The 16,837-nt window shown below is 42.6% G+C and overlaps 1 protein-coding gene and 1 long non-coding RNA gene across 7 annotated transcripts in view; one reads left to right on the top strand and one right to left on the bottom strand.

Moving 5' to 3' along the window:
• becn1 (beclin 1, autophagy related) overlaps positions 1–16,837 on the bottom strand; it is a 165,150-nt gene that overhangs the window by 77,964 nt on the left and 70,349 nt on the right. For all 6 annotated transcript variants that reach the window (XM_077205822.1, XM_077205818.1, XM_077205817.1 and 3 more), the window contains one exon: positions 6,091–6,149. In XM_077205822.1, the coding sequence (XP_077061937.1) occupies positions 6,091–6,149 (59 nt within the window). The remainder of the gene's footprint in view (positions 1–6,090; positions 6,150–16,837) is intronic.
• On the top strand, positions 818–2,557 carry LOC143714548 (uncharacterized). Its single transcript, XR_013195531.1, has 3 exons — positions 818–977; positions 1,249–1,346; positions 2,244–2,557. It is a non-coding gene; the product is annotated as an uncharacterized LOC143714548 (long non-coding RNA).

The raw sequence follows: 16,837 nt of genomic DNA, 5'->3' as shown, positions 1-16,837 counted from the left end.
TTTCTTTTTGGAAAAATTGAGCACTCTTAATTTTAAACATTTATTTTAGGTTTGTATATATATGCAATAATTCTAGCTAGTAAAGTAGACAACAGGAAGAAATATTAAAAAATAAAACATTGAAGAATATGTATTTAAATATGCTTATTTTTATTCAGAATACAAAAATGCTGTTACAGTTCTAAAAATGTTGTTATAGTTTTCCCATTTCACATTCATTCCTATGACTGGTCAAATTGACCCATGAGGAGAGGATTAAATACTACTTTGGAGCAATCTCATAACATTATTTACGCAATTGCAATTACAGTGTAAATGCAGTCAGTGTAAATGTGTAAAAAAAAAAGTCTGTGTAAATAAATCTAAATGTTACTTTAGCTTCTTATGTGAAATAACACTAAGACTAGATGACTGACATACGATTAAAATGTCTACAGTTTTCAGTGAATAAAATGTTAATATGACTACAATATGACTAAATTCATTAATAAAAACTAGACCAAAATATTTACGATTTTCTGTGACTAAGATAAGACTAAAATACCCAAACTTTCAGTCAACTAAAACTTCACCAACAACAACAACAAAAAAAGATTTATTATTCACCATGCAAATGCATAGTGTCCCACAGCAGGCCAAAAACAGTTCATGAACTCAATTCATGACTCCTTTTGACATTGTTTACTACCGGGCGGTCCGGATAAGTAGAAAGAAACAACCATGAAGCACACATAACCAAACGGAACAAAAAAAATTAAGAAAATTAAAGAGAAGAAATCCATTGCTGCAAGTTTGCCAAAGCTTACACTCTAAAAACGTTGGGTTATTTTGTGTACCCAATAGCTGGGTTAAAAATATTGGGTCGTTCTGTTGGGTTATTCGGAACATTTATTGGGTTGTTTCTATAACAACGCAGCCCGTTAGGTTGAAATTCAAATTTCAACGGTTGACCACCACAGCTGACAGAAGATACACGGGTGAGTTAATATTACACTACACAGTATGCATATTGTAGCCTATGTTATCATTTTTTTCGTTATAACATGACTTACATAGTATTATTGCCGTCTTTCGTTCTAAATGTTCAGACAATTATTTGTATGTTTACATCTCCCCTGTATGACTGTTTTTTGTCCGCTATCTGCGATTAACGACACCAATATGGCCATATAGCCAGCCAATTTCTAAGTGCTCGGTTGTGATACTCTTCCTAACTTTCTATGTTCTTTCCAATACTTTTTGGGAAAGTTATCAATATTTTCAGATATTAACCGGCGCGCTCGGCTTCAAGACGCAGCGGAAGCCTGGTCCATCCATCCTGTGTCGCAGTCACTTACAGGAAGAAGGTATGCTGTGTTATATAAAGGCCTACATTGTAGCGCAAATGTTTACTTGGGCTATCCCAACTACAGTGTGAATTTAAAATACTACAAAGTGTTAAACTAGGGTGACCATACGTCCTCTTTTTCACGGACATGTACTTTTCTCGGACCTAAAGAAAATGCGCCCGGACGGGACGCCATTCATTGCATGCTTTTTTCTCATTGCTTTAGATCCCGCCTTAAAAAAACGTTTTATCTAGACAACTCTATAAAGATTAAAAGTTATAAAAGATAACTACTCAATAAGACAGTAAGTTATTACAATAGTCAGTTGAGTTACATAAATGGAGGTCATTTACCACAATACATGGCAATTGCAGAAGCTCTATATTATAATATAATATAAATAATAAAAAATATAATAATATATATTTATATTGATAAACAGATGTCCATACTTTCATTGTTACTGCACCTTATTACATGGCTTGGTTGAATTCTAATGTAGAATGCGGTCTGTTATTTCTTGATAACAGACCGCTGCTAAGTATAACACACCGTTGCCATGAAAAACAGAGCGTTGCCATGGACGCAGGATTCTAACCGTAGATACGGAACAGACTATTTTCTTTAGCGGAAGCAATACAATCGTTTTTAAATCAATAAACTCCTTTTAAATCAATATTTTGTGTCAAATTATTGATTTATTTGGTAGGTAGCCATGTAATAAGCGGGATAATGCGAGGCGGTTGTTATAGCGAATACAACCCCTTCAGGCTGATTCAAGCTCCGCTTCACGTCGGGGTCATAATCAGCCTGTCGGGGTTGTATTCACTATAACAACCGCCTCACTCTACATTATCCCTTACATATGAGGTGTTGGTGTGATTTTAACTTTTCTTTTTCTTTATTAATTTTTAGATTGCTCAGGACTTTGGTATTTTATACCCACATGCCAAAGATAAACTTTTTGAAATTTGAGGACATGCATCTCAGCGAATCCTTACATATTGCAAGACTGAGAAGAGAGCCTTGGATCTTCTTCCTGTTCAGACTAACATTTCTTCTGGTGAGAAAATCCTGCACAACAGCTCTGTACTTTCATGTCAAGTTATAATATTTTGTCTATAATATAATGCACTTGTTTAAAGATTAATCCATTGTTCTTTCTGTTTTATGTAAAGACACTCTTGGAGATGTTGCTTTAAAAGCCCTGCCAGCTATCTTTCCTCCATAGAGTGGCAAAGTTATGACGTCACTTTCTAGGCCAAAACGCGGAAGTGAGTTAGCATTTTAGCACTTCCGGTTCTCTCGCCCTAAAGTCTATGGGTTTTTTTAATGGGTTTTTGCTAAATCACCTGAAATAAGGTCTGTGGTTAACTAAGCCTCTAAATATTTTCACGTATATTTAGTACTATGACATAAGTGCTAAATTGTGACATAAAACCCTATGACATAAAACCCACCAGTTATAGCCTGCTTGTGGTTTTTTAAACTTTATTGTACCTGCTTGTGGTTTTTAAAACTTTATATAGGCTTCAAAATGTATACATTTTGGATTAACTTGTAAAGATTATCTTGATAGACAAAACGTGTAAGGGTCACAACTCTTTGTTGAACACAGATCTTATTTTTTGCGATTTTCCAAAAGTCTATGGGGAAAATGCATAGCTTTTCGATCGAGGGAACCCATGCGCCGCTAACTTCCAAGTTGTCCTACAAAGTGACGTCATAACTATCGGCACTCTATCGGTCAAAAGTTCAGTATGGTGTGCCACAAGGCTCAGTACTAGGACTGCTGCTGTTCACTCTGTACATGCTACCATTAGTAGATATCATTCGGAAACATGGAATTAGTTTTCACTGTTATGCTGATGATACTCAGCTCTATATTTCCTCAAAACCCAACGAAACTTACCAATTCACAAAATTAACGGAATGCATAGCTGATATAAACAATTGGATGACTAGTAATTTCCTACTACTAAATTCTGAAAAAACACATATTCTAATTATTGGACAAAAAACTTCCACAGGCAATATCCTAGAATACTGTTTAACACTTGATGGCTCTGTTAAGTCTTCGTCGTCAGTTAGCAACCTGGGTGTGCTTTTTGATACCAATCTCTCATTTGTAAGTCACGTGTCTAGTATCTGTAAAAGCGCATTTTTGGGAGGTTGCCCTGCACGCTTAATAAACAAACTACAGCTAGTACAAAACGCAGCCGCTAGAGTTCTTACCAGAACCAGGAAGTATGACCATATTAGCCCGGTTCTGTCAACACTGCATTGGCTCCCTATTAAACATTGTATACATTTTAAAATATTGCTGATTACTTGCAAAGCACTAAATGGCTTTGCTCCCCTGTTTTTGCGCGAGCTCTTAACCCATTATAGTCCTTCATGTCTATTGCGATCTCAAAATTCTGGCCAGTTGATAATACCTAGAATATCAAGATCAACTGCTGGCGGTAGATCCTTTTCCTACTTGGCACCAAAACTTTGGAACAATCTTCCTAACATGTTCCGGGAAGTAGACACAGTCTGTCAGTTCAAATCTAGACTAAAAACACATCTCTTTGGCTTAGCATACTCATAACACATTATAGATTGCTATAATTCAATGTTAGGCTGTATAGTTTAGATCCGCCGGAACAGGGAGCACTTCCCATAAATCCTGATATACATTGTAGATCATAAGAAGGATGGCGTCTACGCTAATATTAGTCTCTCTGTTTATCCCGAGGTCTACCGCAAACTGCCCAGATCCAGGCCATATCCAGATCTAAGGAAGGACCATCGCATGGACACGATGACAACAAATCCCTGAAGTGCCAGCCTCATCAACACTGTCAAGGCCTCATGGACACCTCAACAAACTCATCTCCATACCGGCGTGATGACTCCGACCACTAATCAGATGAACTGGATTAATATTGTGAAAGTTCTGATCCAATCTGACTTCTGACCTATTATGCCGCCTAAATCATAATCATACACTGTTCGTTTATTGGTCAAAGGAGGACTGGCCCCCCTGACTGAGCCTGGGTTCTCCCAAGGTTTTTTTCTCAACTCGGTCACCTGATGGAGTTTCGGTTCCTTGGCACTGTCGCCTTTTTTCGCCTTTATACGCCATTGGCTTTTGGCTTGCTTAGTTGGGGACATTTAACATTTAATTTTAAATTTAACAATACTATTACAACTTTACTTTCCTGTTATCTCTGTAAAGCTGCTTTGAAACAATTTGTATTGTAAAAAGCGCTATATAAAGGTGACTTGACTTGACTACAACCGTTTATTTGTGTTTTTGTGTTCCATGTTTCTTAGAACTTAAAACATAACTCTAAATTAATTTTAACATTAATATTCTGTGCCTGGAGGTGTTCCCTCAACACGTCGCCTAACAATTTCTTACCTTTAGGTAAGTACATCAAAACAATTGCAACAATAACTTTTTAATGCAATGTCTAATTGAATGTAAATAAAGCATTGTTAATATACTTAAGTTGTGAGTTATTTATTTACATGGCAATAATAGTAATTATAATTAATATTAATAATAGGTTGATTAAAGCATTTTGGCCAAATAACCCAACAGATTTGTTTTTTGTAACCCAATTTATTGGGTAAAACTAGTTACCTAATTTATTGGGTTAAAATAACCCAACAATAGGTCGGTGCTATATCAACCCACCATTGGGTTAGCTGTTGGGTCGTTTTTAACCCAACTTTTTTAAGTGAGTAAAATTTTTTCGGCCAAAAATCTAAATTAAATGTCTGAGGCAGAAAACCCAGCCAGGTCGCACACTGAACAAGCTGTCCGCACCGTCATTGCCTGTACCTTTACCGGCAGCTTGGGAATCGAATTCCTATTCTGGAATAGCATACTTAAGGTCAGTAATCAGATACTTTTTATAAAATAAAATTTTCTAATTACACTTATCCATTACGGTGTGCGCAATAAATGTGACTTTCAACTGAGAAGATGCACTCGACATCTCATTTAGTGCACGAATACTGAATTCTGAAAGACTGAGTTCTCTTGCGCTTGAACAGACAAATACACTTGTTAAAATATCCTCGTAAAGTCAGTGATCTTGACTGAATAACTTGTGTAACTTTAAAAAGCATTAGGAATTTTATTTATAAAAAGAAAACTATATACTAGGTTATTTTATATTTGATTTCTTGCACTTTGTTCAGTTGTAGTTTTTTGCTACTGATGTTTACTTTTGTTTACTTTTCTTATTAACTGTCTTCATTGATGTTTTAAATAATATATATTAGTAAGTTGTTTTTGCTGATATATTTGTTGAAACCTATAGGCAAAGTTCCTTGTGTAAGTGTTCTTGAGGCTACTGAGTTTGGCTTGTAGTCTTCAGCTGTAACAAAATGTTTTGCAAAAAGACAGTATAAATATGTTTGATATCAAAATGTTTAAATTATTTATTTATTTATTATTATTAATTATGTATTTATTTTTATCTTATTGGAATAGAAAGTGAGATCAGAATTATAATTTGTCTTAATTCTGTTCGGTATTACTATTGTGCAATTAAATAGTAAAATGTAGACTTCAATAGTAGACTATTTTTGTGCCAGCAAGAAACGCCAGCTTTTTCCACTGGCTACCACCACAAGTATAAGTAATACCTGAGGGAAACAATATTGTTTTGATCAAGATCTTAATATTTTAAAGGTTAATCATGCAGTTCTTTCCAGAACAGATGTGAAAGTGTAAAAACAGGCGTCATCAGGGTAATCATACCTTGCAGGTGGGATGTATTTCCGAGCCACACCATCCTGTTTGCTCTCCAAAAAGGTCTCCTAAAACAACACAGGAATATTTTTGGAAAATAAATTAGAAAACTAGAAGAGTAAAGATTGTAAACAAACTTTGATGTTAGTTTGAAAAAGATTTTTGCTAGGTTGTTGAGGGTGGTTGCTATGCGGTTGCTATGGTAACCATGAAATTCTGCCAGTGTCAGAAGTTTTAGAGCACAGTGGCTTCTCTTAAACCAGGCTTACACTGCAATTTCCATCAGATTTTGAGCCGATTTCCAAGCAGGACAACTTCTTTTTTTTTTTTACTTTTTAATCGGCACAAATTTCAGCTTCGCCGTTTGTCGTGCAGTGTACAGGGGAAAATGAGAAGCAATTAACCTCTCCCAACTGGCAATAGGATGGTCGGATGAATTTCTGACATGTCAGGAATTTTGGTTTGCCCTAGTGAGGGTATGGCACAGTTGAAGCAGAGCTATGAGCCAACTGCCCTAAACGCAGTGTTTTTTTTTTCCTCACTGCGCCTGCAAGAAAACAGAATTTAAACCATTTCATCATTAATGCAGTAAAAATTAAAACAAAAAGGAAGGAGATCTATAAGTTCCCTTTCAGTCGATAACGTCGGACGGAGTCGACGTCGACTGAATGGGGATCGCGTCAGAGAGCCTATCATCTTCGAGTACTATTGAACGAACCAATGTAATTGGCGTGCGTGATTCGCATCACACACTCCGCCCCCGCGGTGCGGGTATAAATACGGAAGTGGATGCACGCACTAGTTGCCTTTCGCTTCGGAGCCGATCGTTTGATGTCTCTGAGAGTGCTGTTGTTTATAACGAGCGAGTGTGTCAGAGTTCTTCAAGAAGACTCTCCCAGTGCTGGTGTCTACAGCGCGAGTGCAGCGGTGATCGCGAGCTTTGAGCTCTCAACTGCTGTTTTAACAGCAACACATTTCTAAATGTTTGTGTGTGTTGACGGCTGGTTAGAGGGCGGAAAAGTGAGTGCTTCACTGTTTCAGTTCTCTGTTCAGTGTTGCCGCGGTCATTCCCCTGTGTGTTACGGCACTGGTGACGGTCCTATTTTCTGAAAGAGCAACACGGGTGCGTTTGCGTCTTTTTCAAGATGTCATTCCACCTGTGCGTTTCTGGATGCGATCGTTCCCTTGTCCTCTCTGATGGTCACAATTGTTGCATCACGTGTTTGGTATGTATGTATGCATAAGTGCTTATATGCTCAGGCATAAAAAAAACATTTGTTTGGTTCCTGTTTCCGACCGACCCTGTCAATTTATGTGCGACCCAAATTTATTTTATGAGCTTGGGGAAGAAATAATACAAATTAAATAAATACACAAATAAAAAACTTTGAGGCGAACTATAATTTATGTTTTTGTACAGCACCGTATTTGTATAGCATGTTGTCCTCCAGCAATGTTAACAAACGAGGCAGCCACGGGCGTTCACACATCGTTGTTGTCATGTAGATGCACTGCTGCGCTTGTGACAGGGCGCATGAACTGAACGAGCAGAGCGAGAGAGAGAGCCCCGGTCGCGCGCGTGCTCTCTCTGCGGAGCCAGGCGAAAGTATAGGCTTCACCAGGGGCGGATCTAGAAAAACATTTATGGGGTGGCGAGAGGGAGGCAGGAATTTTTGAGGGGTGGCAACATATGGCAGACGTATATACTGAATTTAATCAAAGTTATCACTGTTTGATGAGAAATGGTATGTACACACTACAAAAGGGTACAGACTGCCATTTACAAACTCATACAGACAAACTCAGTCTCATGGAATCAATGTCTTGCACTTGAGGTTTCATGTGAAACAGTTCCTATTAGGAATAAGCAGGGGTTAAATTGTGATTTATTATGTGGGGGCCGGTGCTCTCCCTAGGGGGGTCTGGATGTATAGTTCTCTTGGCAGTTTGCTGATAATCCGGTGTCTGAAGTAAAATGCTCAAAACATCTCCTGAGAAAAATCATCACATGGTCAACCTAGTCTTGGTTAATTAATTTTTATTTAATTTAATCTTATTTTCCTTACCTTGTCATTCAAGGCCCAGGGCACTTTTTGTACATTTCTGGAAGGTTTGCGCGCTTCCACATCCACTACGGATCTCCCAGAAACATTCATTACATATTGCTGCGTACATTTATCTGTGTCACCTAGATGCGCGTGCGCGATCATGGTCGACTGACAACGAGATTAAGCCCCGGCCCAATTTAACCACTGGGAATAAGTGACCATACAATGTCATCTCACATAATAGGAGATAAAAGTATGATAGAAATAAGGGGCATTATCACAGGAAAAACATTAAGGTAAGACACGGGTGATGAGTGGCAGATGTGTGAGAGTTTTCAAATCAAATCAGTCTCTTGCCGCTCTGACGTAATCTCGTGCTGCATTCACTGCTGTCGGACATTGGAGATTCGCGCTCGTAAATTGTCAAATTGGCCACAACTTTTAATTTGTTGCTGCCAACTGGGGTGGCAGCAGGGATCCGCCCCTGGGCTTCACCGTCTCAAAACTAAGCACTGTCTTGCTCTCTCTCCCTCGCACATATTAATGAAAATAAATCGACACGATGGCAAGGTCGGAAGACTAAAGTTTCATGTGGAGCATTCGGAGATTTCTTTTTTCCTTTATTACCGCTGGATGGGAATTGTGCTAAAATACGTTGCCTTATCTTCTCTGAAAAGCGTTCCACACATTCAGCTGACATATAAACCACACTTTAAATAAACGAAAAAACTATCCAGTGATGAAATGTTTTCTGTGATGACACAAATCTTGTGGGATGTCCTAACCGCCGGGATAATCACACAACGAGCACACGTCCGATAATGACACGTCTAATTCGCGAACTAATGACTCATTCGAACCGATTCGTTTTAATGAATGGTTAAAACAACTGATCTTTCCAACACTGAACTCACGAGACGTCTCAATCTGTGAATAACTAATCGGTAACACTTTACAATAAGGCAACCCCGTTTGCCCCCGCGCACACATTTAAAATCAGCGTGTGTGTGTGTGTGTAACATGCTGGGACACACAAGGTGGTAGAGTACATGTACAGGTAGGCTATGTTATGAAAAAATAGAGTAGCTTATCAATCGCTACTGTATAAAAAAATAAAAAGTAATAATAATTTCCTTCCTATCCCTTGTTGCCACTGAAAAAAAAAAAAGTCCCTACCGACACATGACCTCAACTGACAACCAACCGGAACCAAACTTTTTTTTTTTTTACGCCTCAGCTTTTGTGTACGGTTCATGTTCTCATTGCGGGAATATGACTGTCGCGGTATTGAGATCGAGACTCGCCTTCATCCGCGAAGTGCGAGTCTCCATTACCATGCCCCACCCCCTGGTGCCGTGTGGGATGGGTGATTGGAGGATAGTGATGGATGTCTCGCCCGGTAACCATTCCCTGTGGGCTCCTCACTCCTCCATCACACCGCAGCCGATGGAATTCATGTTGAGCATACTGGTCCCTCTGTAATGGACTGATCAGCTGTTTCAACGGGGGTTCCCCCTGAGGATAAGATGACGATAGCAGCATTGGAGGGTGAGCTGGCCTCTGGAAATGACACCTTGGCTGTGTTGTCTCCCTCTGGGAGTATAACGTTGCCCAAGCCAGATCCAGAAATGTCAGCTGTGCTGAAACGGGCCGCCGAGGCTGCCGGGTTCGAGTGGAACCTCCACCGTGTCCCGTTCAGTCTCGGTTGGAATCTGGAGTTTGGTATCTTGGGGCGGGTCGCGCTGGTTCTCAGCTCGCCGCCCCAGTGCCTTTCTTTCCCGAAACGCATGGAGAGCTTATCAGGTGGTGAACAGCATCTTTCTCTGCCAGAAACTGCCTGAATAGCTTTTCCCCCTCACTACCCTTGATGGAGGAACGGTGAAGGGTTGTGAGGTGTCCCTCCATTGGAGCGGTCTGTCGACACAGGTGCACCTGGGTCCCGCGGCCGCTGCCTTTTGGGGGGGATCCTCGTCTCCCCCCTAAGGCCTGTGAGTTTTCGTCCGTTCCGACGGGCAGAGCTTACAAAGCCTGTGGGCAAGCCGCTTCCTCTTGCGTGCCATGGCGTTGCTTCAGGTCTGTCAGACCAGGGCACCCATGGCATGCACGAGGTTAATCCAGACCGTGTGCTCATAGGTGAGCACCGCACTGCATCCGACCTAGCCCTCCGGGGCACGAGTGTCGTAGCGTGTGTGACCGGTCTGGCGATGTCCACCTTAGTGGTCCAGGAGCGCCATCGTTGGCTCAGCCTGGTTGATATGGCGGATGCGGACAAGGTTCGGTTCCTGGTCTCCCCGATTTCCGTGTTGGGCTGGTCGGTGACGCGGTGGAGAACTGCATCCAACATTTCTCTGCCGCTCAAGCGCAGATGGAGGTCATCCGGCACATCCTGCCCCGGCGGCCAGCTGCTGCCTCCACCCGCCGCCGGTGGCAGCTCCTCCGCCTACTTGTCGCCGAGGGCGTTCTCCGGCCGCCGCTCCTGCTGGGCCTCCGCAGCAGCCTCCACCCAGGCCTCAGCATGGAGCCGGCCGCAGTAGAGACGCCCAGCCCGCTCCAGGCGCTGCCAAACCAGGTGGCAAGCGACAGCGAAAGCATTCCGGAGCGGGCCGCCCAGGGATGGATGAGCCAGCAGTCAGCTTGGTGCGTTCGAGGACCCGGTCATCCGCCTTCTCACACGCCCCCTGCCGTTAGTGGAGACAGGTAAGTGTTGCACAGCACACTAACACCACTATCTCTACTTTGGTGCCCCACCTCAGGCTCGGCTATCCCGCTCAAGTCAGTGATAATCATCACATTAGGTGTTGAGCAGACGTGCTCCTGAAGATTCAGTGATATTCATCACACCGAGTGTTGAGCAGTGCTCCTGACTTGTGACTGGCGAAGGATTTGATATAGCCGCTCCTCCAGCTGGTACAAAGGCTAGTTGTAAACTCGTTCTTCGTGCTACTAGGTGGTGGGTCGTGACCATATTGGCCCAAGATTGGTCTGCAGCTCCGACCTGAAAGACATGTGCTTCACATCTCTACCTTCCGCACCGCAGGCCATCCTGTGTGTTGCGTGTGAGGGTTGGAGTATCAGTACAGACCTTCCCTTCGAGTGCTCCAAAGCCCGTTGGGTCTTCAGGTCAACTGGCAGAGAGTAATCTCACCCACGGGCTGAGTATCTCTTTTTCAGTTTTGGAGATGGACTCGGTCTAACACGTCTCTCCAATGAAAATGTGTTCAGCTGGTGTTTGAAGTGAGAAAGGGTCCCACTGAAAGAACTTTCAGAGGCTCCTGGGGTATATGGTAGATGCAGCCATTGGCTTACTCCATATATGAGCGCTTCAGCGCTAGCTTCATGATCGAGTCCCGAGGTGACCGTGGCAGAGCAGCTCACCCTGTGTGACTATAGCTCAACTGCTGCCAAACCCTCTTCAACTGAGAGGTCATGTATAAAGGGCGTGTTTTAACGGGGGCCTGGGCGACCCTCGACTACACGGGCATATGTGTCTTGAGTTGTTGGACATTGCGACCGTTGCTTAAGCTTCCCTCGCATTTGTCACGACTCACCCGTCACCTCCTCCTTGGAGTCTGAAGCTTCTGAGGACGCTTTGTTCCACTATTTCCGCTCTACTCAGTCATGCCGCCGACGAGCCTCACGACAGTTAGAGCCAGGGTGAGTGGAGACTCCATCCCCTGGGGTCCAGCTGGGTCATGACCACTCCGGAGCCGCCCAGTTGCCTCTCCGGTTTCGTCTCTTTGCCAGTGTTGTCCGAGCGGACTACCCTTGGGCAGACACTAGCTCTCAGATGCCCCAGGGGCCTGCAGAAATGCATTTCCCCAGTGAGCCTCCTAAAAGCGACTGCGACTTAGGGTCGTCTAGCGCCTGGTCAAGTCAGTGAATTCTTCACACGTCATGTTGAGCAGAAATGCTCCCGAAACTCAGTGAAGTTCATCGCACTCAGGTGTTGAGCAGCAATGCTCCTGTAGCTCAGTGAATTCATCACACTCAGGTGTTGAGCAGAAAATGCTCCTGAAGCTCAGTGAATCCTTTCACACTCAGTGTTGAGCAGAACATGCTCCTGTTGCTCAGTGAAGTTCTTTGCACTCAAGTGTTGAGCAGAGATGCTCCTGTAGCTCAGTGAGTTTATAACACTCAGGTGTTGAGCAGAAAATGCTCCTGAAGCTCAGTGAATCCTTTCACACTCAGTGTTGAGCAGAAATGCTCCTGTTACTCAGTGAAGTTCTTCGCACTCAAGTGTTGAGCAGAAATGCTCCTGTAGCTCAGTGAGTTTATCACACTCAGGTGTTGAGCAGAAATGCTCCTGAAGCTCAGTGAACTTATCACACTCAAATGCTGAGCAGAAAATGCTCCTGAAGCTCAGTGATCTTCACATGTTGTGTTGAGCAATGCACCTGTCTTTTTGCGCCCGTTGCTTGCACCTACGGTGCCAAGTCAGGAGGGAGCAGGTCTTCATATTTGCCCCTTATTTGGCCAACTAGACCTGGCTCCCATCGACAGCCTTCTTGACTTCCCCTGAACACTTTTTCAGGGACAGGGCATGATGGCACCCGCGTTCTACCCCTGGAGATTCCGGGCGGTCTTACATCTGAACGCGGAGGTTCAGGTGGCTATCACAGGGACATGTGATAGTTACCATCACTTCTGCGAGCACCCCCTAGAAATGGGTAGCGTGCTTACGCCTTTAGAAGTGGAGCCTAGTCGTTGAGTGCGTCTTCTCTCCAGAGGAGATCCTGAAAGCTTTCGATCACTTCAGTGCTCTCTTTCCAGCAAGATGGGTTGGAGTAGGCTGTCTCTACTAGAGGGTAGGGACTTGCTCGCTTTCGGTCAACGTATTGTGCTTGGAGTTCGGGCCGGCTAACTCTCACAAGCTGAGACCCCAGCTCGGATTGTGCCCACGGTTCCTACCTCTCCCGTAATAGGAGCAGGTGGTGAGCCTAAAAGCGCTGCCCCGGAGGAGGCAGATCCAGCCCTGGCTTTCTCTGTCCGTTCGCTTATAGAGGTTAGATGTGTACAGAACGCAAGCCATAGACCTCAGACCAGCTCTACAAAATATCTGTTAGGAATTCAGCAGAGATGGAAGGCTGTTTCCAAGCAAAGTTGGCCACTTAGTGCTTGCTTTCATTTCGGTGAAAATTCCGAGATGGAACATGTCCACTTAGGTGTTGAGCTCGACTATGATGAGTGTAAAGTGCTCCGCTTGGGCGTTGACGATATGCTTTGCTAAACAGATTCTAGAGTTGGGGGCTGGACGGCACCTAGTTGAACCGCAGCTTCCCGTGGGCTCCCTTCTCATGAGGCCAGTTTCACCGTGAGCCCGGTTCAAGTGTCGGCTTGCTGCGCCATTCCCCTCCTATGGACTGGATTCGTGCGCCTTTCTACTCCAGTTGAGTTCCCTTAAAATTGAACCCTGTTGAGTTCCTCCTCACCCCTCCGACGTCGGACGTGCGGAACGTCTGGTGTTAGGCCTACCATTTGTAAGCAGTGTGGAACCTGTTTTAGGCTGGGTCCATATGTTGCGGTCCCTACGGCGACCCCATATGTGTATTCTTCCACGATACGGCTCCCAACGGCGAGCCCGTGTCTTCCTTCGGCAGAGTCTCTCTGCCATCACTGTCCGATGAGTTTACCCCGTCTTAGGCTGGAGACACCCCAGTGTTATTCCATATGTTATACTGCCCGGTCATCCGCCCAGTTCATATGTGTATTTTCCACATTTACCTCCCTTCGGGTAGAATGTGCTTCCGCAGCGTCCCTTCCTTCCAATGTACGGGAACGCTTTCCCAGTGGTCCTGTAGGAACAGCAGTGACTTCCCTGGCCTAAGCCCTGTCCTTCCCCGCCTTAATTGCGGGGGCATCAGGAGGCTTTTGTCTAGGCACATGAAGGTGGCAGCTTTAGTGGCGCTTTCAAAGGTTATCCCCATTCAGTCGACGTCAACTACGTCCGACGTTATCGACTGAAAGGGAACGTCCTGGTTGCATATGCAAACCACCGTTCCCTGAAGGAGGGAATGGAGGACGTAGTCCCCTTGCCACTACCGCTGGACCACCGCTGACTCCTGGTTACGCTCGGCTCCTCAGCGAAAAAGCAACTAGTGCGTGCATCCACTTCCGTATTTATACCCGCGCCGCGGGGGCGGAGTGTGTGATGCGAATCACGCACGCCAATTACATTGGCTCGTTCAATAGGATTCGAAGATGATAGGCTCTCTGACGTTCAGTCGACGTCGACTACGTCCTCCGTTTCCTCCTTCAGGGAACAGTGGGTTGCATACGCAACCAGGACATTCTGTAGCTATCAAACTAACTGCAATTTTGGAAACTGTTGCTTACCTCCAGTTCGTGTTGAAAATAGATAAGCCATATTACCCACGTCTTCCAGGCCACCTGCGTGTAGCCTACATTTAGGCTATACGGGCGCCTCTAATTAATTTACTTGTTTATTTACTCATTTTTGGAATATATCCAATACATATTAGTTTAATCTCTTTATATATATATATATACATAGTATGTATATATATATATATACATAGTATGTATATATATATACATATATATATATATATATATATGTGTATATATATATATATATATATATATATGTATATATATATATATATATATATATATATATATATATTCCCAAGATAAACGAAGGTTTTACGGGTTTGGAACGACATGAGGGTAAGTATATAATGACAATTTAAATTTTTTGGGTGAACTATCCCTTTAAGCAAATTTAACAACAGACTCATGCAGGCGCAGCATGTAGTGTAGGTTTCGTTTTGTGAAAACATCATGGAAGGTAGATTGCTAAGATACATTATATGAAGTGTATGAATGAATGATTTATATTAATGTATCTGTAATTGCCGTATTGTCGAGTACCATCTTAAACATAGTCGGTTATGTCTTAAGTGAATGTAAACGTGAGATAAGATGCATGTGTAACAGTTTATTGGATCCATGTAGCTCTTAAAGTGTCAGCAGCCTAATATCCCTGCTGCTGTGGATCCTTTGGGTTCTTCCAGAGGGCGAATCATCCACTTAAAAGGTTAACTTCAAAGCAAAGTTGCCGAAAATCAAGATGTCTCATCCGAATGAAAGGAAAATGAGAGAAGGGAAGAATGAGCAAAGATGAGCTAGTGTCATTGTCCTTTAAAGATAAATCAGTCCACACCCATTTTGGGTGAAATTACCAATTAGTAGGTAAGAACTTTTAGCGGGAGTGAGTTTGCTTTGTCTCCTTCTGACAGCCTAATTTGCATGTTTTATGATGTTGTCAGAATTGGTAGTTTTTAACCGTAAAGGATGGTAAAAATAACAATGCATTTTATCGTAACATACTATACATCATTAATTAAGGCATAAAGAGAGGAACATTTTAATACCAAATACGATAGAATGAAAAGACATTAAAGGAGTGAAACATTCTCACATATGAATATAAGCATTTAAAATTTAACAACTAAAATGTTGTAACAAGGCTAATATAATGTGGGAACATACATACACACGAATATATCATATACATTCTGGGATGACTTAATTGTGAGTTAAATAATTGTGAGAGAATATCTGTGTCTATGTATATTGGGTGCATTTTCCCAATGTCTTATTCCACATGGCCTTTTGTGCCTGCTGTGGGGGAGTTGATTAAGATCTTCTGAAGTCACGTAGGAGCTTCGAGGTGTTCCTGTTCAGCATTGGACAGGGAACTAACATGACAAAGGGGGCAATTGGGTACAGACTTAGTGGTGCCATTCTGTGATTTACATGAAGATTAAAAGCTTTCCTGAGGCCTATAGCAGACTCGATTATTTGATTCAGTCCAGACGCTACACAGGTAATAGCAAATTAAGCATAATTTACAATAAGGTAATAAGGTCAACAAAACTAAGCAATAAGGTCACAAAACTATTGGGTACTATTGGTAGTACCACTGATCTGTATAATGACTGGATTGCTCATTGCGCTCTAAACTGCCAGTGGGCAGTGACAGTGATTCCCTGTCGACATAGACCGGGACAAGGGCGAAATAAAGCTTCATGTCTTTAAATCCATACGCAGTCAGCATAATTTCCTTGAATAAGTTGTGAAGTGTGTATATTATTTTGTTTTTGTTGAACCAAATCCACTTCAGACTCTTGGAGAAAAAATACAGGTCAGCTCATTAAAATCAGATAATTTCATATTAAGTCAATAGAATGTGAGGGAATACCAATATGGCAGCACTGTGCACTAACTAAACTCTGTGCAGTATTAGTTTAGATTTCAGACATTCACGGGCTACTGGCTTTTAGTGTGCTAACTGTAAGGGCGTGCACAGCAACTGAAAGGAGATATAAACTAGAGAAAGTTAGGAGAAAGGGAGGAAAAGTAATTGGTCACAGAAGACAGTGAGAGCACACAAGTGTCTTGCTTAGTACCCAGTTCTGTTGATTAGTTTATTTGCTACTAGGAAGGATTAATTTCGATTCTCTGCTTATTTCTATTTTCTACTTTCATTGCAATTTGTATTTTAACTATACTCATTGCTATTTAGAATAACAGCCACGTTTGATGCGTTTTCGGTTGTTGTTATTGTACTTAAGCGCTGTGATGTCCAGTATTAGTTTAAATTTCAGACATTCATGGGCAATTGGCTTTTAGTGTGATAATTGTAAAGGTGTGTATAGCTGTTTTTACTCAAGCGCTGAAAAGCA

This window comes from Siphateles boraxobius, unplaced genomic scaffold, assembly GCF_051911475.1.
Source record: "Siphateles boraxobius isolate OS27281-9 unplaced genomic scaffold, OSU_SipBor_1 55, whole genome shotgun sequence".
Taxonomy (NCBI): Eukaryota; Metazoa; Chordata; class Actinopteri; order Cypriniformes; family Leuciscidae; genus Siphateles; species Siphateles boraxobius.
This window is presented reverse-complemented; position numbering and strand designations above follow the sequence as displayed.